This window comes from Sycon ciliatum, chromosome 4, assembly GCF_964019385.1.
Source record: "Sycon ciliatum chromosome 4, ocSycCili1.1, whole genome shotgun sequence".
Taxonomy (NCBI): Eukaryota; Metazoa; Porifera; class Calcarea; order Leucosolenida; family Sycettidae; genus Sycon; species Sycon ciliatum.
Genome location: NC_088646.1, coordinates 9,613,580 through 9,641,079, shown reverse-complemented (window position 1 = coordinate 9,641,079; position 27,500 = coordinate 9,613,580). Strand labels below are relative to the sequence as shown.

General features: G+C 48.2%; 1 protein-coding gene across 1 annotated transcript in view; it reads left to right on the top strand.

Moving 5' to 3' along the window:
- Window positions 1-23,908, top strand: part of LOC135814362 (transcription elongation factor SPT6-like) — a 60,034-nt gene extending 36,126 nt beyond the window's left edge. Inside the window, exons 16-33 of the mRNA XM_065327474.1 lie at window positions 3,058-3,282; window positions 4,215-4,291; window positions 4,979-5,114; window positions 5,519-5,656; window positions 6,843-7,010; window positions 8,792-8,913; window positions 9,629-9,731; window positions 10,050-10,160; window positions 12,430-12,592; window positions 13,676-13,809; window positions 17,275-17,415; window positions 17,953-18,059; window positions 18,677-18,759; window positions 19,032-19,147; window positions 20,135-20,257; window positions 20,594-20,704; window positions 21,567-21,740; window positions 22,536-23,908. Of these exons, the coding sequence (XP_065183546.1) occupies window positions 3,058-3,282; window positions 4,215-4,291; window positions 4,979-5,114; window positions 5,519-5,656; window positions 6,843-7,010; window positions 8,792-8,913; window positions 9,629-9,731; window positions 10,050-10,160; window positions 12,430-12,592; window positions 13,676-13,809; window positions 17,275-17,415; window positions 17,953-18,059; window positions 18,677-18,759; window positions 19,032-19,147; window positions 20,135-20,257; window positions 20,594-20,704; window positions 21,567-21,740; window positions 22,536-22,868 (2,565 nt within the window). The 3' untranslated portion in view covers window positions 22,869-23,908. The remainder of the gene's footprint in view (window positions 1-3,057; window positions 3,283-4,214; window positions 4,292-4,978; window positions 5,115-5,518; window positions 5,657-6,842; window positions 7,011-8,791; window positions 8,914-9,628; window positions 9,732-10,049; window positions 10,161-12,429; window positions 12,593-13,675; window positions 13,810-17,274; window positions 17,416-17,952; window positions 18,060-18,676; window positions 18,760-19,031; window positions 19,148-20,134; window positions 20,258-20,593; window positions 20,705-21,566; window positions 21,741-22,535) is intronic.
- Window positions 23,909-27,500: the final 3,592 nt, after the last annotated feature.

Sequence of the window (27,500 nt, the reverse complement as noted above, 5' to 3'; positions counted from 1 at the left end):
TCAACACTTACCTCAGCCGATGCTGTTGCTGACTCGCCGTCTTTTTTGTTACCGGCCCTGAAGTCGAGTGTGTCAACACTTACCTCAGCCGATGCTGTTGCTGACTCGCCGTCTTTTTTGTTACCAGCCTTGAAGTCGAGTGTGTCAACCCTCACCTCAGCTCATGCTGATAGTGATACTGCGAAAGCCATTATTCTAACCAGCCGCGAATAATAATAATAATAATAATAATAATGAAGGTACGTGTTAGGTCGTAAGTATCCACGCAAACACACATCCAGTCAAAATAAGGCACTTGTCAAAGTATCCGAACGTTTTCGGTCCCTTCTCATCAAGGATTATACAGGGAATGGCTCAAGTTGGAAAGACTAAAACTTATATAGCGTAAAGATATGAGATAACAACACTCGTGACAAGGTGAAAAAAGTATCAAGTTCAGCACGACACAAAACTCGAAGGACATAATAATAGCGACAAGAACATAGTGAGCAAATTAAGTTACATTGTTAACACCTCGACGAGGAGTAACACCAAACAATTGTAGCGACAACACATTTTCTTTTTGTACGCAAAGTTCAGGATCTAACTTACGGATATACAAAGCTTCTAACACAGCCAGATGCAACGCACATCTACCACGTGACAATATTGAGAACACATTATCACTGTACAACTCACGACAATTGGTACGGGCTGACAGATGTTGCTTGATGGACGAAGTGCGATTCTTAGCTCCGTTGGGTGTAACTTAATTTGCTCACTATGTTCTTGTCGCTATTATTATGTCCTTCGAGTTTTGTGTCGTGCTGAACTTGATACTTTTTTCACCTTGTCACGAGTGTTGTTATCTCATATCTTTACGCTATATAAGTTTTAGTCTTTCCAACTTGAGCCATTCCCTGTATAATCCTTGATGAGAAGGGACCGAAAACGTTCGGATACTTTGACAAGTGCCTTATTTTGACTGGATGTGTGTTTGCGTGGATACTTACGACCTAACACGTACCTTCGTTATTAAAGTATTATCCGCCTCCGACTTCTTGTAAAAATAATAATAATAATAATAATAATAATAATAATAATAATAATAGGGAAGAAGCACAGTAAAAAAAAATATATATATAAGAACGAAACAGCATGCTGTCCGCAGATTGAGTATTTCGCTCCTGCTCTTGTAGCAGTTGAGCACTCTTGCGTGGGGTAGTGCCTTTGCTGTTTGCGTTATGCAGAGCTCACTGACTTGTCAGTTTGAGCACTCTGGCAAGGTACGTTCGGGCCTGATTGGAAATTTTTATTTCCATTGCTATCAGGTTCGGCCTCATTTCTCTGTGCTGCGCTGATGAGTTCAAAAAGAACGAAACAGCATGCTGTCCGCAGATTGAGTATTTCGCTCCTGCTCTTGTAGCAGTTGAGCACTCTTGCGTGGGGTAGTGCCTTTGCTGTTTGCGTTATGCAGAGCTCACTGACTTGTCAGTTTGAGCACTCTGGCAAGGTACGTTCGGGCCTGATTGGAAATTTTTATTTCCATTGCTATCAGGTTCGGCCTCATTTCTCTGTGCTGCGCTGATGAGTTCAAAAAGAACGAAACAGCATGCTGTCCGCAGATTGAGTATATATATATATATATATACTCAATCTGCGGACAGAACTGTTTCGTCCTTTGTGGACTCATCAGCGCAGCACAGAGGAAATGAGGCCGAACCTGATAGCAATGGAAATAAAAATTTCCAATCAGGCCCGAACGTACCTTGCCAGAGTGCTCAAACTGACAAGTCAGTGAGCTCTGCATAAAGCAAACAGCAAAGGCACTACCCCACGCAAGAGTGCTCAACTGCTACAAGAGCAGGAGCGAAATACTCAATCTGCGGACAGAACTGTTTCGTCCTTTGTGGACTCATCAGCGCAGCACAGAGGAAATGAGGCCGAACCTGATAGCAATGGAAATAAAAATTTCCAATCAGGCCCGAACGTACCTTGCCAGAGTGCTCAAACTGACAAGTCAGTGAGCTCTGCATAAAGCAAACAGCAAAGGCACTACCCCACGCAAGAGTGCTCAACTGCTACAAGAGCAGGAGCGAAATACTCAATCTGCGGACAGAACTGTTTCGTCCTTTGTGGACTCATCAGCGCAGCACAGAGGAAATGAGGCCGAACCTGATAGCAATGGAAATAAAAATTTCCAATCAGGCCCGAACGTACCTTGCCAGAGTGCTCAAACTGACAAGTCAGTGAGCTCTGCATAAAGCAAACAGCAAAGGCACTACCCCACGCAAGAGTGCTCAACTGCTACAAGAGCAGGAGCGAAATACTCAATCTGCGGACAGAACTGTTTCGTCCTTTGTGGACTCATCAGCGCAGCACAGAGGAAATGAGGCCGAACCTGATAGCAATGGAAATAAAAATTTCCAATCAGGCCCGAACGTACCTTGCCAGAGTGCTCAAACTGACATGTCAGTGAGCTCTGCATAAAGCAAACAGCAAAGGCACTACCCCACGCAAGAGTGCTCAACTGCTACAAGAGATATATATTAACTGGTTTGAGGGAAAGAGACAAACGGGAAAAGTCTGAAGAAAAAATCGACCGCCACCACCAGGACACGAACCAGGGACCCTCAAAAAAAAAAAAAAATAATAATAATAATAATAAAGTGAGTTACGAAGTCTGAAGAAAATGTTGAACGGCCTCTGCTGGGATGACGACTACACCATAGCTCAGTGGTTAGAGCATCGCTGGCTACAAGCGAGGGTCCCTGGTTCGAGTCCTGGTGGTGACAGTCAATTTTTTCTTCAGACTTTTCCCGTTTGTCTCTTTCCCTCAAACCAGTTATAATAATAATAATAATATTGATTTCCTAAACTTGACCGGTTTACGTGTACCAAAGGTGACGATTTTCACTCATTCTCAACGCTCACTGGCAACAGTATATGTATCGATTTCTGTTTTAACGACAGATTCCTCCTCGGTAACTGGTTAGATTAAGCACTTCGTTATGATAATATGTTTTACAGAACTGTTGCTGACTTGCTGTCTGTTTTTTTGTTTGTTTGTTGTATCAGCAATGCACCCTTCAACTGCGCGCCTGGGTGGAGGTGGCACCGTTCCAGCCGGAAGCGGCGGTGAACGACGACGATCAATCTTACTCGCCTGGCCTGCGAGTTCTCACCACTTGCATTGTACCCGATCGCAGCAAGCCAATCACGTTCGCCATGCTGGACGGCAACGGCGAAGTGTCCGACTTTCTCCGTCTCGGTCACCTGCTGGACAGGAATGAGGCGAAAAAGGTGTGTTTCTGCCTTTAGTAGTACTGAGTGTGCATAGACAAGATTATGCAACTGTGGTTATGGGTCAGTGCGCGGCGCGCTGCCTTCATTACGTAACTTGCCTCCATCACGCTCTGAAAGCATGCATTCAAACCCCCAATTTCTCGTACGAGCCCATCCGTTTTTGCTCGATTCGTTCCAGTACCTACGTGGTCTCTAAATTTTGGCGCGTGAACTCCAGTTCCGTGCGAAGGTTCATTTCAAACCAGGGGGAAAGTGCGGTGTTTGATTTTCCGCAGTGCGCGGACTGCAGCTGCATGATGTAATAAAGGCAGTGCGCCGCGCATTTGGCCGGTAGAAAAGAGATCACAGTTGCATACTCTTGTTTATGCACTCTTGATAGTACGGTAAAGTACAGCGAGAGCGCCCCACCATCTTGTCCTTCCGTGGTCGCATTGTGGAGGTGGTGTCCTGTCTGTTGGTCATACGACACGAACCTTGTACACACATTGCACGTTGTGCAGTCGATCCGTACTCGATTTACCTTCAAGCGGACACAAGCTCCACACAAAAACCTGCTAATTGTGACCTTAGTACACTAAGGTTCTCACACCGTACTAACTTCATTGCACTCTGCCATACGATTTTTATTTCCCTGGCTGTGAAATCAATGTGGGGCGCTCTGGCGGTACTTAACCGTACATGTACTGACTTCTTGTTCTATTTACGATGCCCTTGCTTGCCAAATGCCAATGAGAGATTGCCTCATTTTCCTTTCTGTTTTGCTGCTGTTGCTGCTATCGTTGCTGCTACGGTTGCTGCTGCTGCTGTTGCTGCTGTTGCTCTTGTTGCTGCTGTTGCTCTTGTTGCTCTTGCTGCTGTTGCTCTTGCTGCTGCTGCTGCTGCTGCTGCTGCTGTTTTCGTTGGTGTGTCATTGCCTCTCTTCTACCCAGGAGAAAGACTGCGATTCTCTGAAGAAGTTTATCTTGCGGTGTCGGCCCCTGGCCATTGCTATCGATGCGTCATGTCGGTTAGTACTTGTTGAGACCGTGCATTCGTGTGTGTGTGTGTGTGTGTGTGTGTGTGTGTGTGTGTGTGTGTGTGTGTGTGTGTGTGTGTGTGTGTGTGTGCGCGTGTGTGTAGTTACCGGTATGTGGATTGGACAGTTCCCTGGTGCAAGTCTTGATGCGTTCCGTCCGGATCTTTTCTTCGATCGCTGCTATGGTAGAACATCTGCAGTTGTACAATGTCATGTTATATCCAGTGCCCATTGGAGATACCAGTATGCGTGCTTCTCTTGCGACGGCCATGCACAGTAGTTTGGCTGTTTTTTCGTTACATGTGTGTGTGTGTGTGTGTGCGTGCGCGCGCATGTTTGTGTACATGTACCTGTCTGTCTGTCTGTCTGTCCGTGTCAGCAAAAGCTTGATAATGCTAGCAATGACATACCATGCCCAGGCAAAGAAAGTTTCATGGTGATCGCTATCTACAGTCCTGCTCAATGAAATCCAGTCGTGTCACTCCAGTTTGCGCCTTGCATCATTTGGCTGCCCAGTGTTCGCAGGTCTAGGGCTGCGCAACGCCCGGCGCATACTTGAGTGACACGACTGGATTTCATTGAGCAACACCGTACTATTGCATTGTGTGTGTGGCGTGTGTGTGTGTGTGTGTGTGTGTGTGTGTGTGTGTATGTGTGCTGTTATTTTACAACATGCAGTGAGGCACTGTCTCTGTCGGATACGATTAAGGCCTGTGTCACGCAGTTGGAACAGGAGCATCAGATGGTAACCATAGCAACTGAGTTTGTGGACTGCGAACTCGCACGCCTCTACGAGACATCAAAGCGTGCCGAAGTACGTTTTTGGTTGTGCGGTATGTGTGTGTGTGTTTTTATTGTGTGTGTGCGTGTTTGAGTGTATGTATGTGTGCATTTGTGTGTGTGTGCGTGTGTGTGTGTGTGTGTGTGTGTGTGTGTGTGTGTTGTGTGCATTTGTGAGTGTGTGTGTGTGTGTGTGTGTGTGTGTGTCTGTGTCTATGCGTTTGTGCGCGCATTGCTCTGCACTCCAATGCATAGGCCACGTCAGACAAACTGCTTCCATCTACCCCAATTGTTTTTTTTCTCATACGGGTTTCGATGTGTTGCTTTGTAATGCCTATCTGTGTGTCTGTGTGTGTGTTTGTGTGTGTCTGACTGTCTGTCTGTTTGTCTGTCTGTCTGTTTGTCTGTCACTCTGCACTGGTGTTCACGTGCCGTCAGGTTCATCACCGCGAGTACAATGAACTGCTGCGCCACGCCATCTCGGTGGGCCGTCGCCTGCAAGACCCCCTGTCGGAGTTCTGCTACCTGGCAGCCGACGACGATGAGTTTCTCTGCCTGAAGCTGAACGTATTTCAGGTGAGATGCATGGCCGCACGCACAGTACCGTACTTCCCCGACTATAAGTCGCACACCTTTTGACGCTAAACTTCTCGGGCAAAGAAGGGGATGCGACCTGCCGTTGAGTTTGAGATCCTCCTTATGTGAATACATGTATACTGAAACAGTATGGCTCAAATCTGGAAGTGGGGTGCGACTTGTATTCGAGTGCGGCCCCCGTTGCGCAGTGACGTAGCCGCGTGTACAATACCCCCCCCCCCCCCCCCCCTGCTGCTTGTGCCTCTTGGCAGTGGCTAGCTATCAGTTTTGCCAACAGTACATAACTCCCTATAGTGTGCAGCTCCAGCTATGGGTCTGCGACGGCAAAACTTCACATCACGTGACGAACCCGCACACATTATTTGCGCCCTGTGCACGATAGATATTGTACGCAATCCTGCTTTTGCGTTCAACTCTCTTGTGGTCACTTTGCACTGTTTGCCAGCGTAACCTTTTGAACCATGTCACGTGATGAGTTCTGCCGTCTGTATAGAGGTTGTGAGGGCAGTTGCACACTCTTGGGACGTATGTGCTCTTGGTTTTGCCCGTGTCGGCTTTTCCGCGTGCACGCCAGTCCTCGGGCACGCGGCCAACACACCGGGCACACAGCAATGAGCGAGCACTGCGAAGGCGCCCGTACCCTCGACGCTTGCTCTCTGTGTTCCGCTGATGCCGGCGCTCTGCGACTGGCTGTTGCCGTGGGCATCGGCGGCTGGCGAGTGAGTGAGCGACGAGGGCGGTGGTTGCAGTCGTGGTGTCAGGGGCAGGGTCTTAGCCTACCTGGTGGCATGTGTGAGATGCTCTGCACTAGGGACCGACCTGTTTGACATCTTGTTCTTTTTCTGCTTCTTACGCATTTTTGTTTGTGTCCTGTGAAAAATGCCATTGCTCTTGTTGGATTTTCTCTCTCTCTCTCTCTCTCTCTCTCTCTCTCTCTCTCTCTCTCTCTCTCTCTCTCTCTCTCTCTCTCTCACACCTGTTTATGTGCCTCTCTCTCCTTCTCTCTCTCCTTCTCTCTCTCTCTCTCTCTCTCTCTCTCTCTCTCTCTCTCTCTCTCTCTCTCTCTCTCTCTCTCTCGCTCGCTCTCTCTCTCTCTCTCGCTCTCTCTCTCTCTCTCTCTCTCTCTCGCTCTCTCTCTCTCTCTCTCTCTCTCTCTCTCTCTCAGAATGATGTACCGCGTGAGGATCTACTCTGGGCGTTACAAGTCGAGTTGATAAATCGCGTAAACGAAGTCGGCGTGGATATCAACAAATCCCTGAAGCACACGCACTGGAATCCGCTGCTGCAGTTTGTCGGAGGACTCGGTCCACGCAAAGCCAGTGACATCACCAAGGTGAGGTCTAGATCCCTAGATTGCTCCATATATGCCCCCTATACTGTAATCTATTGGAGATTGTTCTGCTCACCGGCACGAGAACGAAGAATCCCTTGTTTGCTCTTCGTGTTCCCGTATTAAAGGCCATCATTTTTTATATCTATGTTTCGCGTCGTCCGCACGCATACGTTTTGATTTTTTTCGGAAAAAAATAAAAAACTCAACCATGCACAGTTAGTGTACGATCGTGCGAGTCATCAGTGTGGACTGGTTGCATTCGGCGAAGCTGGGATTCAGAAATGGCCTCGAGGCCAGCGTTGGTAAATCGTTTGTTCGGCATCTGCGAGCAGTATTCTATGAGCTTACAACAGACCGCATCGATCGCCTCAAGCTGAGAGGATGCGTCGTTCCGGAGCTCTTTGCACCTCTGCTGAAGGCTGAGTACAATAATCCAGCGAAGCAAGGGCACCAACAGTTGCCTCCTCTGTCCAAAGTGATGCAGATGTTGTGCTTCGATGTACGATTTTTCTTTCGGATGTACACCATGCACGAGCTATTGTGCAATGTACACCTCTGATGAGCTTTTTTTATTATTTTGCAATTTTTTATTTTTTCCACCTCTCGCATATGATTCAGGAAGTTGAACTGACGCGAAACATAGATATAAAAAATGATGGCCTAATGAATAGAACCTTCTTTGCTCTGCGTGTGCAAGGATGAACTCGGATGGAGAGCCAAGGTTTAATTTATAGCAAAGAAAAGAACCAAGGAACTCCTATGTTATTACTATAACTTAAAACCTTACACGTTGGAAGGATGTTGGAGTGTGCATCCGAGACGTGCTAGAGCCGGTAGCAAGTTACCTGTAGAACGTCAGTACCGTCGGTCAGTGTCGTGCAATGTTATCGCATGAGCTGATTGTCAGGTACCTGGTGGTGTTATTGGACATTTACATAGCGTAACTTGTACGTACATGTACATGTATCCATGCTTTCTGAAACGAAATTGGTCAACCCCCTCCCGCCCCGTAACGAAAATATTTCGTTTTGTGGAGAAAAAAGAAGGTTCGATATTTATGGACGATCCCTGACCGTTTCGTGAGCTGCCCAGTGGTAGAGGGTGAGTGAACTGAATTGTTGCCATCACTGTCTGTACATGTGCTGTAGTGTGTGTTGCCATCACTGTCTGTACATGTGCTGTAGTGTAAGTCAGCAAATACTCGGCGCGTATTTATTTATTTTCGACTATTTTCGGCCTGGCCATGTTTGGCCGAAAATGTGTTACGGCCGAAATTTTGTTTTACAAGGTTCAGTGTGACGGTGTATACAGGCGGCAGCAGTACAGGCCGAAAATTTGATGCAGCCGAAATGGGTTTTAGCCCTGGGAGGCCGAAATTTGAATGAGCCGAAAATTGGTAGACTTACAGCATACAGATTGCAGTGCTTGCTGAGCTGTGCAATAAGTGGGTGTTATAATAATTTATTATGACCTGCCTTGTTTTCGGTGGTCGAACTGCCCGCCTGCCGTCAATGCTTTGCTTTGCTCTTGTCGCCTGAAGAGAGATTTCCACTTTTGTTCTTGCTTGTGCATGTGTGTGTGTGTGTGTGTGTGTGTGTGTGTGTGTTCGTGTGTGTGTGTTCGTGTGTGGTATGTGTGTGGTACATGTGTGTGGTGTGTGTGTGCGTGTGTGTGTGCGTGTGTGTGTGCGTGTGTGTGTATGTGTGTGTGTGTTCGTGTGTGTGTGTTCGTGTGTGCATGCTTGTGTGCGGGTGTGTTTGTGTGTTTGTGTGCACATGCAGAAGAGCAAGGGTGGGCGCATTGAGAACCGCTCTCAGCTCATCACGTCGCTGCAAATGGGCCCGAAGGTTTTCCTAAACTGCGCCGGGTTCATTCGTATCAACACTGGCGACTTTGAAGAGAAGTAAGTTATGCACTCCTCCTTTCCCGTCAACATTGCTGTCCACCAGGTGGCTGTTGGGACGTTTGCATAGGGATAATGGCGAAAAGAGAACTGCCATCTTTAAAGCACACGCACATGTAGCTTATTTGGAAATTGGAAGAGTAGGATTCCAAAAGGGATTGGCTAGTCGCCGCTAGAGTACTACAATGCAGTACAATGCCATTGTGTATCTTTCCAAACCGATATGCTGGTGGTCATCTGCTGAAGGAATGTGCTGTTCGTGGCACACTCTGGCGTATATTTTGGAAAGGATTGTGTGTGTGTAAGGGGGGGGGGCTGTGTGGGACTCTGTGTGTGTGTGTGTGTGTGTGTGTGTGTGTGTGTGTGTGTGTGTGTGTGTGTGTGTGTGTGTGTGTGTGTGTGTGTGTGTGTGTGTGTGTAAGGGAGGGGGGGGGGGGCTGCATTAGCTGATAATGTGCATTTAAGGGACGACTTTTAAACTTTTGAGACGACCAGTTAGATGAAACGAGTAGCATGGGTTATTTAAACTTATTTCTCCGTTGGGTTCACTGTTAGTGTTTCCGCCTGTTAAATTCAACTTACCGGGTATTCACTCTGGATGGCACGCATGTTGTGTGTATATGGGCACATGTGTTGTGTTCTTGTGGTGCGTGTGTGTGTGTGTGTGTGCGTGTGTGTGTGCGTGCGTGTGCGTGTCTATCTTGCATACATGCAGTGCATCCGAGTACATTGATGCGCTGGATAACTCCCGCATCCACCCGGAAACATACGACTGGGCCAGGAAGATGGCCGTCGACGCTCTTGAAGACGAAGGAGACGTGAGTGTGCGCGCGTGGAGTGTCCCTGTCCACATACACACACATGCACGGACGTGCACACTTATGCACCCACCCACACATGCGTGCGTGCGCGCACACACACGCACACACACACGCACACACACACGCACACACACACGCACACACACACACACAAGTACGCGGCATGGACGAGCACTCTGATTTATTCCGAGTACAATTATTTTTCAACAACGAAAAACAAGCGAGTCGTCAAACATTCGGTATCCATGTACTTGTTTCATCTCTGACATGTTCTTGTCTGTATTTTGTGCATTGTTGCACGCTTTTCCTTTCCAGGTTGTCGGTGACGAGGGAGATCCGTCGGCTGCTGTAGAAGAGATTCTGGAGGGTCCTGAGCGCCTCAAAGACCTCGACCTGGACGCGTTTGCAGTGGAACTGGAGAGACAGGTCAGTGGGTGGGTGTGGGTGGGTGGGGTGGGCTTGTGTGTGTGTGTGGGGGGGGGGGGGAGCTTGTGTGTGTGTGTGGGGGGGGGGGGGGGATGTGTGCGTTGCTGTCTGTTTAGGCGTGTGTGCTGCGTACATGGCGTAACAGAAACCATTTCGGGACTCCCCTCCCACCACATGACATTGGTCTCTATTTCATGGGCGCTGGTAGGTGGGAGAAATGTCACGGGTCGCGTCTGACTCAGTTAGACCGAGTTTTCCGCGTCCACAGGAATGCCACCACCCTCTGGGATCAGGTCGCAGATGCAGCTCCTAAAGCGGTGGGAGGTGAGTAGATCAGACCTGTCACCAAGTGGTCGGAGGACCGAAGCTTAAACATGGTACCCTCTGTTTCTTAGTCGTGGTCTTAGACCATCCTATTGAGTATTGTGCCTGCTAGGAAGGTGAAGTGAACAGAGAAACACATACAGTCAACCTTGTAAATAACTACAGTAAAACCTGGTGTAAGCGACCTCTGTCTTTAGCGACCACCTGCTCTTAAAGACCGTTTTTCCATGCACGGACAGTTCTATACAGAAACTGCACCGGATACAGCGACTACCTGCCTTGCGCGGCCAGCGACCGACTTTTGTATGCGCTGCATGCACTCCAGTGAGGTGTGCTTTGCCTGCACGAGAGTATTCTATGCTCCACACCTGTCAATATGAGTACTAGTACATGGAAGTACAATCATGCACATGTATGTATAATCCCGATATACCACGAATGTATGGGACCTGGTTCTAAAGACCACCTGGCTTTAACGACCGCTTTTGCTTGCACCGTGGGGTGGTCGCTTGCACCGTGGGTTGCACCGTGGGGTGGTCGCTTGCACCGTGGGTTGCACCGTGGGGTGGTCGCTTGCACCGTGGGTTGCACCGTGGGGTGGTCGCTTGCACCGTGGGTTGCACCGTGGGGTGGTCGCTTGCACCGTGGGTTGCACCGTGGGGTGGTCGCTTGCACCGTGGGGTGGTCGCTTGCACCGTGGGTTGCACCGTGGGGTGGTCGCTTGCACCGTGGGTTGCACCGTGGGGTGGTCGCTTGCACCGTGGGTTGCACCGTGGGGTGGTCGCTTGCACCGTGGGTTGCACCGTGGGGTGGTCGCTTGCACCGTGGGTTGCACCGTGGGGTGGTCGCTTGCACCGTGGGTTGCACCGTGGGGTGGTCGCTTGCACCGTGGGTTGCACCGTGGGGTGGTCGCTTGCACCGTGGGTTGCACCGTGGGGTGGTCGCTTGCACCGTGGGTTGCACCGTGGGTTGCACCGTGGGTTGCACCGTGGGGTGGTCGCTTAAACCAGGTTTTACTCTACTCTAATTTCAGAAACTTAAGGTGCTCAATATTTTCGGTTATGAGGGCAAAAGGCCAGGTTAGGTGAACAGAAATTTTCGGTACAGAGAAGCAGTTCCCTATTGGATTATGTGTGTTAGTGTCTGTTCGGTGTATTGAAATTTTAGGCATGAGGCAGATGCACTGAAAGTACCGAAAATAAAAGATTAAAAGTACATCGGAAATTTGTGAAATTACAGTGCAGTCAGACCTCGCTTATCCGGTCCTCTTTTATCCGGATCCCTCGCCATCCGGAAGAAAATCGTTGGTTACCGATTTACAGCATATGCCATGCATACATACAGTATGTGTGTTTGATTGTCCTGTTCCCTCGCCTATCCGGATATTTTTGTGGAAAACGGATGTGTGCGGTTAAACGAGGTCTGACTGCACCGTCTTCCGGACGTGAGGTATCTGCAATGTTGAAAGTAAGCAGTAAAATGGTCACTACACTACTGGCCAGAGAAATGCAACCTCGTGAATAAAATAGCACCGCGTTGGAGTGCACAGACCAGTGTGTGTAGCTGCCGTTCTTTGCCAGCACGGTACCGTAATTTTGCGCATATAAGTCCATGGGCTTATATGTGAAATAATGCAGTTTGGGGATAAAATATCCAGTAAAACATGTTCGTTTTTTAGCCCATGGGCCAATATTCGAAAAAAGTTTGATAATTCATTATGGGTGACCTCCAAAAACGTGCGTGTCTTCTCGTGAGCACCTGAAGACAGTGTGTTGTTAGTCGTGAGTGAATGTCTGGTTATCTGGAGACCCTGGCTGCTCAAAAAAAACTATCATCTTGGAGAACCTACTGGGTCGGGTATCGCTGAAGGGGTTTCCCCGCCGCTAGTGTGACATGCTGTGCAGGTTGAGATCATTGTTGTACTGTATGCTGTACTGTCTTACAGGGCTTTGGCAATCGGCAGACAACCCTCTATGACATTCGAGATGAGCTGTTTGGCATGTTCAAAGAACGACGCTTGCCCTATCGCGGCCTCGGGTCGGAGGAGAAGTTCCGCTTGCTGACTGGCGAAACGAAAGAAACACTGGTCGAGGGAAAGCTAGTCACAGGTTAGTTTTGCTGGTGGTCATGGTGGTGCTTGTAGAGAGGGGGGGGGGGTAATGATGGTGGTGGAGGGGGGGGGGGGGGGTGATGATGGTGGTGGAGGGGGGGGGGGTGATGATGGTGGTGGAGGGGGGGGGGGGAGGGGGTGGTGGTCATGATGGTGGTCATGATGGTGGAGGGGGAGGGGGGTGATGATGGTGGTGGAGGGGGGGGGGGGTGATGATGGTGGAGGGGGAAGGGGGTTGATGATGGTGGTGGAGGGGGAGGGGGGGGGGTGATGATGGTGGAAGGGGAAGGGGGGTGATGATGGTGGTGGAGGGGGACCGGTGACGATGGTGGTCATGATGGTGGTGGTGTTGGGTGTCTGTGATTGGGCGAGTGGTGGTCATGGAAGAGTCCTTGGGGCTGTGTGGTAGTGTGTGTGTGTGTGTGTGTGTGTGTGTGTGTGTGTGTGTGTGTGTGTGTGTGTGTGTGTGTGTGTGTGTGTGTGTGTGTGTGTGTGTGTGTGTGTGTGTGTGTGTGTGTGTGTGTGTGTGTGTGTGTGTGTGTGTGTGTGTGTGTGTGTGTGTGTGTGTGTGTGTGTGTGTGTGTGTGTGTGTGTGTGTGTGTGTGTGTGTGTGTGTGTGTGTGTGTGTGTGTGTGTGTGTGTGTGTGTGTGTGTGTGTGTGTGTGTGTGTGTGTGTGTGTGTGTGTGTGTGTGTGTGTGTGTGTGTGTGTGTGTGTGTGTGTGTGTGTGTGTGTGTGTGTGTGTGTGTGTGTGTGTGTGTGTGTGTGTGTGTGTGTGTGTGTGTGTGTGTGTGTGTGTGTCTTGCTGCTGATGATGATGGTGCTGATGCTGCTGCTGCTGCTGATGATGATGATGCTGCTGCTGATGATGATGATGCTGTTGATGCTGATGATGATAATGATGATGATGATGATGATGCTGTTGATGCTGATGCCGCCTCTGCTGCTGATGATGATGATGCTGCTCCTGCTGCTGATGCTGCTGCTGCTCCTGCTGCTGATGCTGCTGCTGCTGATGCTGCTGTGGTGTTTGTTTTGATCATGGTCGTTACCTTCCTATGGCTGTGCCGCGCTGTACACAGGCTCCGTCATCAATATAACACGGAGGCGGCCTACACGGGAAATGCTTGACCAGGCTAATCCGGAAAGAGCGGAGGACACTGGCCTGTGGAGATGTCCGTTCTGCTTGTTGGACACGTTTACAGATCTCAGCGAGGTAGGTCAAGCTGCTGTGCTGCTCCATGAAATCCGATCGAGTCACTCAAGTACGCGCCGGGCGTTGGGCAGCCCTAGACCTACGAACACTGGGCTGCGAAATGGTGCAAGGCGCAAACTTGAGTGACACGACTGGATTTCATTAAGCAGCACTGTACATAATTATGTCTTCTGCAGGCATGGCTAGCCGAGCTCAAAGCCAGGATTCATGCATATGTGTGTGTGTGTGTGTGTGTTCGTGCGCGTGCGTGTGTGTGTATGCGTGTGCGTGCGTGTCTGTGGTATCAAGAGCTCATGAAAGCCGAAGTGTGCAGCTACAGTCCACTTCACTAATAACGACTGCAGATTTAACGACAATTCGCGAATAACGACAGAATTTCCATGCCCAGAGCAAAGTCCCATCCAACTGTAATACATATAATGAGACTTCGGGTATAAGGACACTTCGCGAATAAGGACACTTTCCTGGTGCCCCACCGAGTGTCATTATACCCTAAGCATTATACCCTAAGTTGACTGTAGCGAGCTGCACACTTTGGCTTTCATGAGCTCAGCAAATTTCCTATATTATATCATTTTGGTGATGCACGTACAATTCGAATTGGATTAGCCTAGGCAAGTTTACTTTATAGCAAGAGTACATAACCCCCAAGAGTGTGCAACTGCCTGCACAACCTCTATGCTGTGCTGCGTCGGCAGAACTTCACATCGCGTGACATTGTTCAAAAGGTTACGCTGGCAAACAGTGCAAAGTGACCACAAGAGAGTTGAGCCCAAAGCTGGGTTGCGTACGTATGATTTTCAGCCCGAGTACAAGCGAGTACACGGGCAATACCGGCTGATACATGACGCCGTTCGGTCACGTATCAAGCCGGTATTGCCCGTGTACGAGCGCATACGAGGTGCTGTAAATCATTTATTGCATGCTTGCCCCCGGTGTTCCATATATGTACAAACGTATGCAAGCAGACCAAATCATTTTCAAATGCAGGCACTGAACACAACCCCAGTACAGTCTCGAATGGGGTTTTTAATTTTTCATTTCTTCACAGTTTGAACAGTGATTTTGTTGGTGATCGAGCAGTTAGAGGAGTTGCAGGACTGAAACACGCTTGTTCCCTGCTGCTTCATCTCCAACGTTTGGAGCTCCTGGGGCGTGCAGCTCGCGATCAGGGCATCAATGTCTGCGTCCCAATTAGACGCTGCTGGAACAAGAGAGCTGGATGATGACTGTGGCTGCAGAAGTAGGTCTGGAAACAACGGAAGCTCAGGCGGTGCTGCTGGCTGAAAGAGATCGTCCAGATCAATGCCTGTCAGTTCCGGATGGACCGGCTCGGCAGGTGTAGTATCGGGGACATGTAGTAATGATGCCGTCTTGAGCTTGTCTGCTTCTGTTGGTCGATTGTAGTGCACGAGGCTCTGTTGGCACTTGTGCCCTGACACTGCCATGATTGTCGAAGCTGGTAAGTTCTGCCTGCAGAGCTCAGTTATCGTAGATGCACGCACTGAGCGGTTGGTATATCGCTGCGATAAGTTGCATTTCACAGACAGGATTGACATCAAGCTGCCCAGGGTATTCTTACCCAAAGGCTTCCCATTGTACCATACAGTAGACTCACGAGTAGCGTGTTTCTTCACTTGCTGGAACAAACGTGTCTTTCCAGAGGTAGGCTTAGGCAGTTTTGATGACAGGAGCTTGAAACACATACATGGGGTTGACGAGGCGACCGTCAGAAACGCTGTCAGCTGCAGAAATCGAGCCTTGCTGCGTTTTCGACTTGTACGATGTTGTTATCTTCACATACTCCCCATACTCAGCATTACTGCACTCCTCAAAGTCTTCCACATATAGATAACACTGAGACTCGCGGCCACGCTAGCAAAAATTCTTGGTGATGCCGAACCAGACCATTTCTGCGAGGGCAATAGGATCAGACTCATAGTTGTAGACAAAGTAACTTTTAAGTAAGAGTTAAGCTTAGCTTGATCTTCGTGGCAAAGAGCGTCCTTATGCTGAACTTCCTTCAGCTGGCCATCTTGCTTCATTTTTTTAATCAATGCATTGAGCGCTTCGTTTGCTTGCACAAATTCTCGGTCCGTGATTATGTTGATTGGTCGTCGTAGTTCGGTGAGGCGTCGTTGAATGGCAGCACGAAATGAAATAAGGCTTGCCTTGCTGTACATCTTTTTTTTCATTTTTGGTCCGGATTTCGACGTATGCATGTTTCAAAATGCCAGCAAGGTCGGTCAGAGAAACAGTGGCCAGATCGCAAGTTATTTTCTTCTTGCGGCAGAAATCGGTCCGAACGGTAAGCCATTTTTTGGTGGCAGTTGTCGTGTTTTGCTTTTTCGTTTCGTCGATAAGCTTTTCAATAGCTTCATCAGATACTTCTTGAAATCTGCTCGTCGTTGAACTACTTGAAGCCGTAGCTGCTTCAGCGGCTCCACGTGTTGGTACTCTTTCGTCTCCATTTACAGCATCATCACGTAGTGAACCCGGATCGGGAGGCAGTGAAAGTACAGTTTCATTCTCCATATTTGCTTGTCCACTATACCAAAAAAGGAACACTTTCTCTCGCAAGGTGAACTGCAAGTGACAGTATGCATGCGTTCTGGGAGCAGATTCAGTGGGCAATACATGAAAATTCCTGCCCGCTGAGCAAGGGCGCTCATTGGCTGCAGTACAGGCAACCCTCACGTGACATGCAATAAAACCCTGTATCTATCATGCACAGAGTGCAGAAAAATGTGTACGGTTCATCACGTGATGTGAAGTTCTGCCGTCGCAGACGCCCTAGCTGGAGTTGCACACTCTTGGGGGTTATGTACTCTTGTTTATAGTCATAGCATCTAGGAATGAGGGTTATGTACTCTTGTTTATAGTCATAGCATCTAGGAGTGAGGGTTATGTGCTCTTGTTTATAGTCATAGCATCTAGGAGTGGGGGTTATGTACTTTGTTTATAGTCATAGCATCTAGGAGTGAGGATTACTTATGTACTCTTGTTTATAGTCATAGCATCTAGGAGTGAGGGTTATGTACTCTTGTTTATAGTCATAGCATCTAGGAGCCCTGGGATTAGCCTGGGATTAAGCTGCCCACATTCTCGTCTACAGTCAACTTCGTTTATAACGACACTCGGCGGGGCATCAGAAAAGTGTCCTTATTCGCGAAGTGTCGTTATACCCGAAGTCTCATTATATGTATTACAGTTGGATGGGACTTTGCTCTGGGCATGGAAATGCTGTCGTTATTCGCGAATTGTCGTTATACCCGCAGTCGTTATTAGCGAAGTTGACTATACTTGTATTTACTCTGTGTATGTGTCTGTCTGTATCTGTACTCTCTCTCTCTCTCTCTCTCTCTCTCTCTCTCTCTCTTTCTCTCTCTCTCTCTCTCTCTCTCTCTCTCTCTCTCTCTCTCTTTCTCTCTCTCTCTCTCTCTCTCTCTCTCTCTCTCTGTGAAGGTATGGAGCCACTTTGATGACAACAGCTGCGCCGGACAGGCAACAGGTGTACGGGTTCGACTCGACAACGGTCTCACTGGCTTCATCTCCATGAAGCACATCAGCGACAGTCATGTTCGATCACCTGAAGACCGTGTGAAGGTAGGTGACAAGGCAGGGGCGTAGCTCGCGCATCTGTGGTGTGGTGACCATGTATCAGACTGTACATCTGTAGTGTGGTGACCATGTATCAGACTGTACATCTGTAGTGTGGTGACCATGTATCAGACTGTACATCTGTGGTGTTGTGACCATGTATCCGACTGTACATCTGTGGTTTGGTGACTACGTATCAGACTGTACATCTGTAGTGTGGTGACCATGTATCAGACTGTACATCTGTAGTGTGGTGACCATGTATCAGACTGTACATCTGTGGTGTTGTGACCATGTATCCGACTGTACATCTGTGGTTTGGTGACTACGTATCAGACTGTACAGCTGTGGTGTGGTGTGGTCACTCCTAGTTGTCAAAGTTTGTCACGAAATTAACCGACTTCTCTTATATCTGATTTTAGTTTAGAATGTTAGCTTTACTACGCCAAGGAGTGGACATGGCTGTCTGTGTCTAAAGGTCCGGGGTTTTATTAAATCTGTTGTTGTTTTGTATTTTCTTCTCCCATTGCCATGGCAATCCAGGTTGGCATGGTGATTCACTGCCGCATTCTCCGTGTCAACTTTGAGCGGTTCAGCGTGGAGCTGACGACGCGCTCCTCCGACCTCTCCAACAAGGACGGACAGTTCAAGTACGTCTTGTCAAGGGTACATGAAAACCAGAGTGTGCAGCTTGGGGCTTTTTCTACTATGGGTGTCGACTGTCTGTCACGGCGCAATTCCGTGATTACATTATATTTGGCGCAGATCTGAGGCGGGAAATGGCGTAGTGCGTACAACTGAGCTGCAGTTGTGCAGAAAGAGACCTGCTTGAATCCTGCTTGTACGCACTGCATCACTAGAATGATGTAATCATGGAATTTCGCCGTGACAGCAACCCATCCAAACTGCACTCTCTGGTTTTCATGTACTCTTGGTCTTGTGTATTCCTTGTTCCAAAAGGCTTCTATATGAGACAGGCTCTTTACAAGACATTTATTCGGTGTGCCAGAGCTAATGCCACCCAGCAATGGCCGTCCGTGGTCTAACGTGTGTGTGTGTGTATGTGCACGTGTGTGTGTATGTGTGTGTGTGTGTGTATGTGCATGTGCATGTGTGTGTGCGCGCGCGTGTGTGTGCACGCTTGTGTACGCTCTTGTACGATCTTGTGTGTGTGTGTGTGTGTGTGTGTGTGTGTGTGTGTGTGCGCGCGCGCGTGCGTGTACACACTTGTGTACGCTCTTGTATGTATGTGTGTGTGTGTTTGCAGTGGGCCACGTGATACGTACTATGATGAAGCAGCAGCGGACACCGAAAAGGCTAAGGAGCGCAAGGCAGTCAAACCTAAGAACAGTATGTATTGTTAGACTATTGTAGTGTTGTCATTTATTGGCTGATGCTCCTCTCCATCGTCAGATTTTCCTGTGGTGCCTATTCTCACAGTGCACTGTGTAGTTCATGTGTATCTCTATCTGTACGGCTGTGTACTCTATGCATGTGTGTTTGTTTGGGTGTTTACTGGTGTGTGTGTGTGTGTGTGTGTGTGTGTGTGTGTGTGTGTGTGTGTGTGTAAATGTGTGTAAATGTGTGCGCGCGTGTGTAAATGTGTTCTGTATTGCTTACAGCGTATGTTGATCGCGTGATTGTTCACCCATCCTTTCACAACATCTCCTTCAAGCAAGCGGAAAAGAAGCTTGAGCAGATGGAGCAGGGTGATGCCATTATTCGGCCTAGCTCAAAGGTACGCTAAACGTTAACCTGTTTTAGTGCATCTACTACAGTCCATTCAGAAAAAGATGATATCCTTGCTTTTGGCCATAAACGGGTCAAATTTTGACTTTTTCACAATATTTTTCTGTAATCCCCCATAGAATGCTCTTCCAATTGTGTTTCTGAAGTCCATTTCTCCGAAAAGCAAGCCATCACAAGAATAGGATTTCGGCCAGGTTTTGTCTTGTAAGCACTGAATTGGGAAAGGCCATGAAAATCCAATCCGTTTCACTCCACTTGCACCACTGCAGTGTCCGGTTCGAACCCCAGTTGAGGTACCTTTTTCGGACCCTTTTTCTAACCTCAAATTTCGCTGCACTACACTCTGTACGATAAAACCACGGAAAATCGCCAAATACGGGAGCTCGCCAGAGCCAGCGCTCATCTTGTTATGAATGGACTGTAATCTTCAATTTTTTTTAAAGTAGAATGCCAGTTTCAAGTGAACGGACAGTAAATTCTTGTGTCTCCTTTTAGTGTGACTAGCGAAGTCCCTTGGCTTTAATATAATGTGGACATGATGAAATCTGTTGAGATTTCAAGCGGCCGCAGGGCCCTGGCCTTGCAGCCGCGAGCACTGTTGGTCCATTTTTACAGTGTGTACGTAAACTACAGTGAGTGTACACGCTAAAAGCAGTGAGGGCGCCATCCCCGGTCTTTTCAACAGACTTCAAGGTCCACAGCACTAAAAAAAATTTTTTAAATCACGGTTCGTGTGAGAGAATTTTCCGCATCCGTAGGAACGCCACCACCCTCTTGGATCAAGGCGCAGATGCAGCTCCAGAGGTAAGTAGATCAGACCCACCACCGAGTGGTCAAAGGCCGAAATCCCATTCACTGTATCCACAGCCAGTCCATCCACAGCACTGCTACAGTGTCTATTCTGATGATGTCATGCTTGCCATCGTCGTAACCATCACTATCATCATCTCCATCGTTCTATATCCGTCTTCTGCAGGGATCGGATCACTTGACGATATCGTGGAAGGTTGACGAGGGCGTCTACCATCACATCGATGTGCTGGAGCGCGACAAGACCCATCACTTCACTCTGGGAAAGTCCCTCTGGATTGAGAACGAGGTGAGACGGGAATGGCGTGGACCCAGTGCCCGGGGGGGCGGCGTGAGAGTTACGCCGTTAGTGTATTGATGTGTAGCGGAAAACATTGGCTCTGGCTGCTGAGATTTATCTTCGTGCACCTGTCTGTCGACACGCGCACGTACGCTCGCATGCATGCACACGCACGCACATGCGCACGCACACACTCAAATACACACACACACACATGCACACACACAAACGCACGCACACACACACACACACACACACACACACACACACACACACAATGTCCGTATAGCAGGCAAGAAGTACACACCAGTCAGATCTTCTTTTTTTGCTACTTTTCTTTCCCAGGAGTTTGAAGACCTGGACGAAATCCTAGCCCGTCACATTCAGCCTATGGCTTCATTTGCGAGAGACATTCAAACGTACAAGTACTTCTGCAAGCACTTCGGCAACAAGCAGGTAAGAAAGAGGATGTATGTGTGTGTGTGGGGGGGGTATGTGTGTGTGACCAGGGTTCATCCGAGGAGATCACCAATGCATGTATAGCGGCAAAAGTCCGTTTGTGGAATACTGTATCAGCAGAAATATTCGTCTGGAATTTAATTTCGTCTTTTTCGTCCGAGGAGCTTTTTCCATTTTGGACTAAATTAATGCCGGACTAATGTCGATTTGTCCAGCTTTTCAATACACTCTTATGACCCATGGACGAAATTTACAACCGGACGAACTCCCTTTCTTTGGAGTTGGAAGAAATTATTGACCAACGAAATGTTCTGCCTGTACAGGTATGTTCGTGTGACTGCTTTGTCAGGAAGAGATTTGCTGTACCATCCTGGTGAAGTATGCACACTGTACCATCCTGGGCAGTATGCACACTGTACCATCCTGGTGAAGCATGCACACTGTACCATCCTGGTGAAGCATGCACACTGTACCATCCTGGTGAAGCATGCACACTGTACCATCCTGGTGCAGCATGCACACTGTACCATCCTCGTGCAGCATGCACACAATTCCTGTACGTGTAGTTTATTTTTCCTAGATGTCAACCCTACCGGCTGGGAGAGGGTTGAAGTCAATCTGAGTCGTGCGCCGGCCATGGCTGGTTGGCTCAACCTGGGTCGATCTTGATACGAGTTGAGACCCTCGTGTAAACACACAGCTTGAATAGTGAGCAGCGTGCCAGCATTTCGAGCATGTGTGTGTGTGTGTACATGTATGTGTGTGTGTGTGTGTGTGTGTGTGCGCGTGTGCGTGCGTGTGTGTGTGCGTGTGTGTGTGTGTGTAATGTGTGTACATGCACGCTTGTCTGTGCACTCAGGCCATTGATCCACTACTACTGGCAGAGAAGCGTCAGCAGAAGTCTCGTATTCCGTACTTGTTCAGTACATCACCAGAGTTTCCCGGCAAGTTTGTTCTTTCCTACATGCCACGCTCCAAAGGAATCCATGAATATGCCACAGTTACTCCGAATGGTCTACGCTATCGCTCAAAGGTAAGCACTATGTTACTGCTGCTGCTGGTGGTAGTGGTGCTGCCGATGCTGTTGTTGCTGCTGCTGATACTGTTGTTGCTGCTGCTGCTGCTGCTGTCGCTGCTGCTGGTGCTGCTGCTTCTGCCGATGCTGTTGTTGCTCCTACTGCTGCTGTCGCTGCTGCTGTCGCTGCTGCTGTCGCTGCTGCTGCTCCTGCTGCTGCCGCTGCTGCTGCCGACGAAGCAAAGTGGCATGCTGAGGCTTGCTGACAGCACATGTCTACATCTAAGTAGTGTCTTTGCTTTCTTCTTCGTTAGCTGGATACAGTCAACTACGCTTGTAACAAACTCGCCTATAGGGAATTTCGTTTTTATGCCGAACCTTTGTTTATGTGACCAATGTCGTTTGTAATGAACCATATCATGAAGGGCCGCATGTAAACCAAGTGCTCTCAAACAGTCATGGACCACCTTCCAGTCATGACTTGCCGCTTGTATGGTGTTTTGGTTATACCGGTAGCAAACTTCGTGTATAAAGAACTATTTTTTCTGCACAATAGTGTTCGTTATATCGGGAGTCGACTGTAGTTCGGTATGAGTGCTATGCAATAACTTACAGCCTGACGTAAGTTTCGACTTGTGTGTGTATATGTGTATGCCTGGGTACGTGTGTGCGTGTGTGTGTGTGTGTGTGTGCATGTACGCGTATGTGCTTATGTGTGTGTGTGCGCGCATGTGTGTGTGTGTGTGTGTACGTTTGTGTTTGTGTGTGTTCGTGTGCGGTTGCCTGCGTTTGTTGTTTCGACCTATTCTTCAGGTCCACGCATCTCTGGAGGCGATGCTGGCCTACTTCAAGCGTCACTACAAGGATCCGGTGCCCGGCGCAGCGCAACTGCAACGCCATCAAATCCACCAGCAACAGCAACAACAGCAGCAACAGCAGCTGCACCACCATCAGCAGCAACAGCAACAGATGATGTCATCAAATATCGCGGCGGCCGCGGCCCAGGCTGCTGCAGCTGCCGCTTGGCCACAGGCACAGGCAGTGGCGGCAGCCGCTTGGCCACAACCAGCTCAGCAGCAGCAGCAGCAGGCACAGGCTGCACCCGTGCAGCAGATGGCAGCCGGCTGGGGCTGGCCGGTCGCGTAGCGGATGGTGCACGATGGCCACGGACACCGAGTTGTCCAGTCCAGCACTGCTAGTTGATTCTCGTGTAACCGACAATTTGTGTGTGTGTGTGTGTATGTGTGTGTGCGTGGGCGTGTTGTTAGAACGTGTTGATATGTGTGTATTTGTAATTTTGTATCTGTGTGTATCACTTGTATCATATTGCTGTTTTTATTCTCGGACTCGCACACCATACAAACGCATATGCAAATGCAAATAGACATGGCATATAGTCAGCATTCGACTCGTTCGCTTGAATTTTCTTTTTCGCTTCTCATCATGCGTGTAGGCTCCATGCGTGTGGGCTCTTGTGTCATGACTGTGTTTTGTTTGTACCTCATTTTTTAAGCATTCAAATAGGTTTCCTACCAATAGCTAAGTTTACAATTATGAAATGGAAACGAGGATGATGTCTCTATCCACGTCTCAATATAAGCCCAAAATCTGATTTTGGTTCGCATTTCTGCCCCACCAAGAGGCCAGCCAGCCCCTTCAGAAACTTCACGCTTTCCTTGCAGAACTCTTCACTTATAGGATAATGCTGAGAAACTTGCATCCTGTGCCAGCCCAAGTGCATGTGAAGCACTGAACAGCACGTTCACATCCCTTGCCCCAAAGCAACTTCTTGTTCCTGATCAGAAGCTAATGCAGAGTTTTCCACATGGCTGAAAGAGTTCTTCGCATCCTCTCCAATCTTGCTGACCCATTTCTGCTTCCGCCTTTGGTGCTGGCGTCAGTCTTCTGCGAGCATCTTCCCAGTTGAAATCTGCATTCACTGGGTTTGCTGAGGTCATAACTAAACATTTTAGTTCCGTGAAAATTATCAATAATGTCAGATGGTGTCTAAAATTGGTGTGGTTTCTTTTCTTATCTGTACTCCTCGGGTACCTGGACTAAACATTTTAGTTCCGTGAAAATTATCAATAATGTCAGATGGTGTCTAAAATTGGTGTGGTTTATTTTCTTATTCTGTACTCCTCGGGTACCTGGCTGCACGATTGACTTATAAAAATTTAACTTCATTCGCCAGTTATTTTGTTGTTCCGTGGTGTGATCCAATTATTCAATGCGTTGGGAGGTCCGCTGAAATGCAAACTGTTGATTTTGGTTTGAAAATTGCAAATCACAGCAAATTTTCAAGGGGCCAAAATACCAAGATATACCCCAAATATTCCCAGTGTGCATCTCTATACAACCCCAACTATGAGTTGACATTCTGTAATATTAACTGGTAATACTAAAATACAAAAAGAGGAACAAAAGTTTACAAGTTATCCGTTTTGTCCAACACTAAGTAACGGTTATAACTTATAAGCAGAATACTGTTGAGTCAAAAATGTGCAACAATTAGCACAAAACTGATTTTGTCCGAAAGACAAGTTTCGTCCTTTGTCTTTTCGCTACCAAAATTAATGATTGAACAAGAAGAGCAGCTACAGTTGAGTCTTCAACTTCACTTTTCTGTGAAAAAATATATATTTTGTAAATCGTGAGAATTCAAGTCGGCAGGAATAGCGCAAGCTCCCACGTTGGGGGCACCACACAATTCTCCAAGTATCGCCGAAGTCGCACCAACCTCTTCTTTATATTTTTATTTTAGAAAAAAAAGAGAGGTTTGAGCTACCTTAGCTGCGGTAACGATAGCAACCTCTGGACATTACTGTTTGTTTACTATTACCAGGGAGTCGTAAAATACCGTATTTTACGACTCCCTGCTAAGTACTGCGTGAAGTTACCACCACCAGTGTCCTCCATGTTTCAAAAACTATGTCAGGTCGTAGAATTTCTCCACAGAGATTGAAAAATTTATAACATCCAGTTATGCTTTTTTGCCTAGGTCATCAAGGTGGTAGACGGTGTCGTATTACCCTCGACCGTACCTGTCCCGTACCGTCATCAACGACGGCTGGCCACAAACAGCTGGCCACAATATTCAAATAGGGCTTTCAAATGCAAGATCATAACGTGAAGCAACTTGAAGAATTAGTATGTATGCAAAGTGTATCGGGGGGTGCATGCAGGGCAATAGTGCGGGTTCGAATCCCAAGTTATGTCTTGCAAAATAGGAGAAATGAACAATTTAATATGCTTTTTTTTGCCTAGGTCATCAAGGCAAAAAAGCATAGCGTAGCCAAGCTCTATCGTTAGTGATGTCGAAAAAATTATCAACTTCAGGATAACAATTGTTGCTTGGGAGTGAGAGGGAGAGAGTGCAATAAACTTTTTAAAAGGTTATCCTAATGAGGTCATTGCATACATGTACATGGTGACTCAACTGTGCATAAGCCATAGTACATGAAGATAAGAACGAGGCTGCGCCGGAGGCTGATCCCCATTTCTTCGGAACCCGACAGTACTGTGTTCGGTGGAAACTAGTGCTAGTTTGTGTTTCGGAGATCGGAGAACTAAATGGGAAATCTCAGAAATCTGTGTTGCATGCAAAACCATACAAACAGCACTTGTTTTGTATTGCAAACCAGCACTACGGAATCACTGTGCCGTGGCTTTGCAGGTGTCTGCAATGTTTGCAAGAGGATGATCAAGCCTGCGCAAAGCCATACCAGCTCTCATCGACCACGGTTCATTCATACACACTCCGCGGCACCACAATGACATGTGTTAGTGGTGCATGGACGCGATTGTTATTGAAAACTTTTGTTGGTCTCTCCTCACAACCGAGCCGTGAACAATGCCTATTCGATCATGTTATAATTATTTTGTTGTAATACTAGTCAGTAGTCAGGGTTTCATACAATCATGTAGTTAGCGGCTTCGAGAAACTCGGCCACCGGATAGTGACATAGACATTGCCTACTGCTTTATTGTGTTCTGAGCTCTCACTCCGTGGTACTGTAGAACGGGTAATTTTAGCGACGTAAAAACCCTAGCAAATTTAGCTATCTACTCATCTTCGCTAAAGTTTCAAGTCGCTAATCCGTTGAGACAATAGTAGTGCACTGGTGATCCGTGAGTAAAATCGCTGCAAATCGCTAAAATAAAACGTCGCTAACCGGTTGACAATGAGAAAACGCTAAATAATTTAAAATAGTCGCTAAAATTACCCGTTCTACAGTATTTTGTTTTAGGCATTTTGAGCACTTTCTGCACACTGAATGCATCCTTTGCGCTCAGTTTGTAACACCGCGTTCTTGAATTATTTGCTCCCCGCTACTTACTCATTATGTCGGAGAGCCTGGGCTAGCTTCACTGTCCGCGAGTCTCCCACATTCTTGCCGGTCAGGTCTATCTCGTACACGTCCTCGTCGTTGTGCCGCACACTATCGCGTACAGCTTTGAAGTGGGACAAGTCCTGCCCCATAGGTGCGGCGGCCGAAAGCACACGGTGCAGCGGTCCACGATTTCGCCAACCCGGCGGCCGGACACAATATACAGTCTATGCTATGGCTCGGAGCGTGTACTACTGTTGAGAACAAGAACGAACGAAGTAGTGGTTGCGACTTCGGCGATGATTTGTAAGAAAGGGTTTGCTCCCCATACCGGAGCTCGCGCTATTCCGCCGACTTTACTTGACACTTGACTGACTCACGACTGCCATCCAGAGCACACGAGAAGACTCCAAGTCCATCGAACCTTCGACTCGGCAAACCTGCAAGAAAGCACCACTCCCTGCTCAATACACAGTGTTTCGGGGAATTCACCCCTCATCAGTTGAGCTTGAGTAGGCTGAGGAAGATTGTGCCTGAAGAGCACCACTTATATAGTGCTCTCCAGGCACAAACATCATCAGGGATACAAACTTACAGAGACGCTCCGTTTCCAGCGCGACAAACACCTCGTGAACACCAGATAGCAGCGTGAGTCAGTGTCGGTCCTGGACGGTGAGACAGACGTCGAGGACCCTCGGCGGTGCTTTCTTGCAGGTTTGCCGAGTCGAAAGTTCGATGGACTTCTCGTGTGCTCTGGATGGCAGTCGTGAGTCAGTCAAGTGTCAAGTAAAGTCGGCGGAATAGCGCGAGCTCCGGTGTGGGGAGCAAACCCTTTCTTACAAATCATCGCCGAAGTCGCAACCACTACTTCGTACTGTTGTGCCCAGCGCGGGCTTGCGACTAGTTGGTTTGGAGGTGACAGCGTTGCGAATGACCGAGGGTCCTCGACGTCTGTCTCACCAGGAGCGACACTGACTCACGCTGCTATCTGGTGTTCACGAGGTGTTTGTCGCGCTGGAAACGGAGCGTCTCCGTAAGTTTGTTTCCCTGGTGATGTTTGTGCCTGCAGCCTGGAGAGCAATATTATAAGTGGTGCTCTTCAGGCACAATCTTCCTCAGCCTACTCAAGCTCAACTGATGAGGGGTGAATTCCCCGAAACACTGTGTATTGAGCAGGGAGTGGTGCTTTCTTGCAGGTTTGCCGAGTCGAAGGTTCGATGGACTTGGAGTCTTCTCGTGTGCTCTGGATGGCAGTCGTGAGTCAGTCAAGTGTCAAGTAAAGTCGGCGGAATAGCGCGAGCTCCGGTGTGGGGAGAAAACCCTTTCTAACAAGAACGAACGTTGAAAGAAATTCTCTTCATTTTAATTGAACAAAAACGTCAAAAGCAAAGGAATGGCGAGTTTCTCCAGCACCTTTCGCCGAGCATTCAAAACCACTAGGCTACGA